The sequence below is a fragment of the Protobothrops mucrosquamatus genome, unplaced genomic scaffold (assembly GCF_001527695.2).
Source record: "Protobothrops mucrosquamatus isolate PMUCROS unplaced genomic scaffold, P.Mucros_1.0 scaffold8616, whole genome shotgun sequence".
Taxonomy (NCBI): Eukaryota; Metazoa; Chordata; class Lepidosauria; order Squamata; family Viperidae; genus Protobothrops; species Protobothrops mucrosquamatus.
The window spans coordinates 23,165-24,482 of record NW_015394410.1 but is presented as its reverse complement, the minus strand read 5'-3'; the positions used below and the strand labels follow the sequence as shown (position 1 = coordinate 24,482).

The following is a 1,318-nucleotide window of genomic DNA, read 5'->3' as shown; positions in this document are numbered from 1 at the left end:
AGGAGGAGGAGGAGGAGGAGGAGGAGGAGGAGGAGGAGGAGGAGGAGGACTGTAGAGTCCTTGGTGGTCCCTGAGCTTGGTGTTCTTGCAGACATTTCATTACCCAACTAGGTAACATGATCAGTGCTAGAAGGGAGTGGGTTTGCTTTTTGTTTATATACAAGTGACTATTAGTGTTAGTAGGAGTGTTCTTGGTAGTTCCTAAACTGTTGTTTATTGTTAATGTGTTCTTCTGGGATTGGGATATTGGTGTAAGGAACTGTAGATGTAGAAAGAGCATCACCTGTGGTCCTCTGTCTCCAGAAGAGTGGTGGCCATTTTCTAGAGGAAACCTAGTCACAAAAGAGTCTCTTTTTGTTTCAGTTGTTACAGGACAGAAAATGGAGGTAACACAACTTCCGGAAACCGTATCGGTGAAAGCTGGAGACAGCCTCACTCTACAGTGTACATTGATTGAGACAAATTTGCCTGGAGGCGTGCGGTGGTTCAAAGGGCTGGACAGAAACCAGCCCCCCATTTACAGCGATAAGCAAGGAGCTTCCAACCGGGGGGTGAGGCTGGTCCCAGGATCCAGCACGGACTTCAGCATCGACATCCCAAACATCCGTCCTGAAGATGCCGGGACCTACTATTGTGTGAAGTTCAGGGCAGGGTTCCCAGAGAGAGAACTGGCTTCGGGGAAAGGCACGCAGGTCTTCATAATTGGTAGGTGGCCCATCCAACTTGCTTTTTGGGGGTGGGGGGAGATGTTCCCAGTCAACCGAGAGACATGTGGGAGTAAATCTCATGTTCTGAAGTTCAGTCTCTCCAACCAAACACAGCCTTGTAGCTTCCTGTATTATCACTGAGGAACGTCAACTGATACATCTCTCTCTCTACTTTCTCCCTCAGCTAAGCCATCCCAGCCTGTGGTTCGTGGCCCCACAAGAAGAGTCATGGCAGGGTCTCGGGCCGGCTTCCACTGCTCCACAGAGGGATTTTCCCCCCGAGAGATCACAGTCAGCTGGTTGAAGGACGGGAAAAAAATACAGGCTGCCCAGACCAACATCCTGAATTTGGATGGAACAGAGAGCATCTCGTACCGAGCAGAGAGCACGGTGGAAATCCCGCTGGAACAAGGAGACGTGAGGTCACAGCTGATGTGCCAGGTCCAACACAGATCGTTGGATGGTCCTCTCCAAGATATCGTCCCACTCGGTGATATCCTAAGAGGTAGGTGAGCTCTGGGTTGCAGAGAGGGACCAGGCCATGGAGTCTGGACCTGATTGAGGGCCCTTCATGGTAGAGGGAATAACACCAGGAAGAACCACATTCTCAT

The 1,318-nt window shown here is 50.6% G+C and overlaps 1 protein-coding gene across 1 annotated transcript in view; it reads left to right on the top strand.

Moving 5' to 3' along the window:
- Positions 1–380: 380 nt before the first annotated feature.
- The window catches only part of LOC114923713 (tyrosine-protein phosphatase non-receptor type substrate 1-like), a gene marked incomplete at its 3' end in the record, with an annotated part of 12,092 nt that continues 11,154 nt past the window's right edge, over positions 381–1,318 (top strand). Inside the window, exons 1-2 of the mRNA XM_029287045.1 lie at positions 381–705; positions 892–1,212. Coding sequence (XP_029142878.1) covers positions 381–705; positions 892–1,212 — 646 coding nt within the window. The remainder of the gene's footprint in view (positions 706–891; positions 1,213–1,318) is intronic.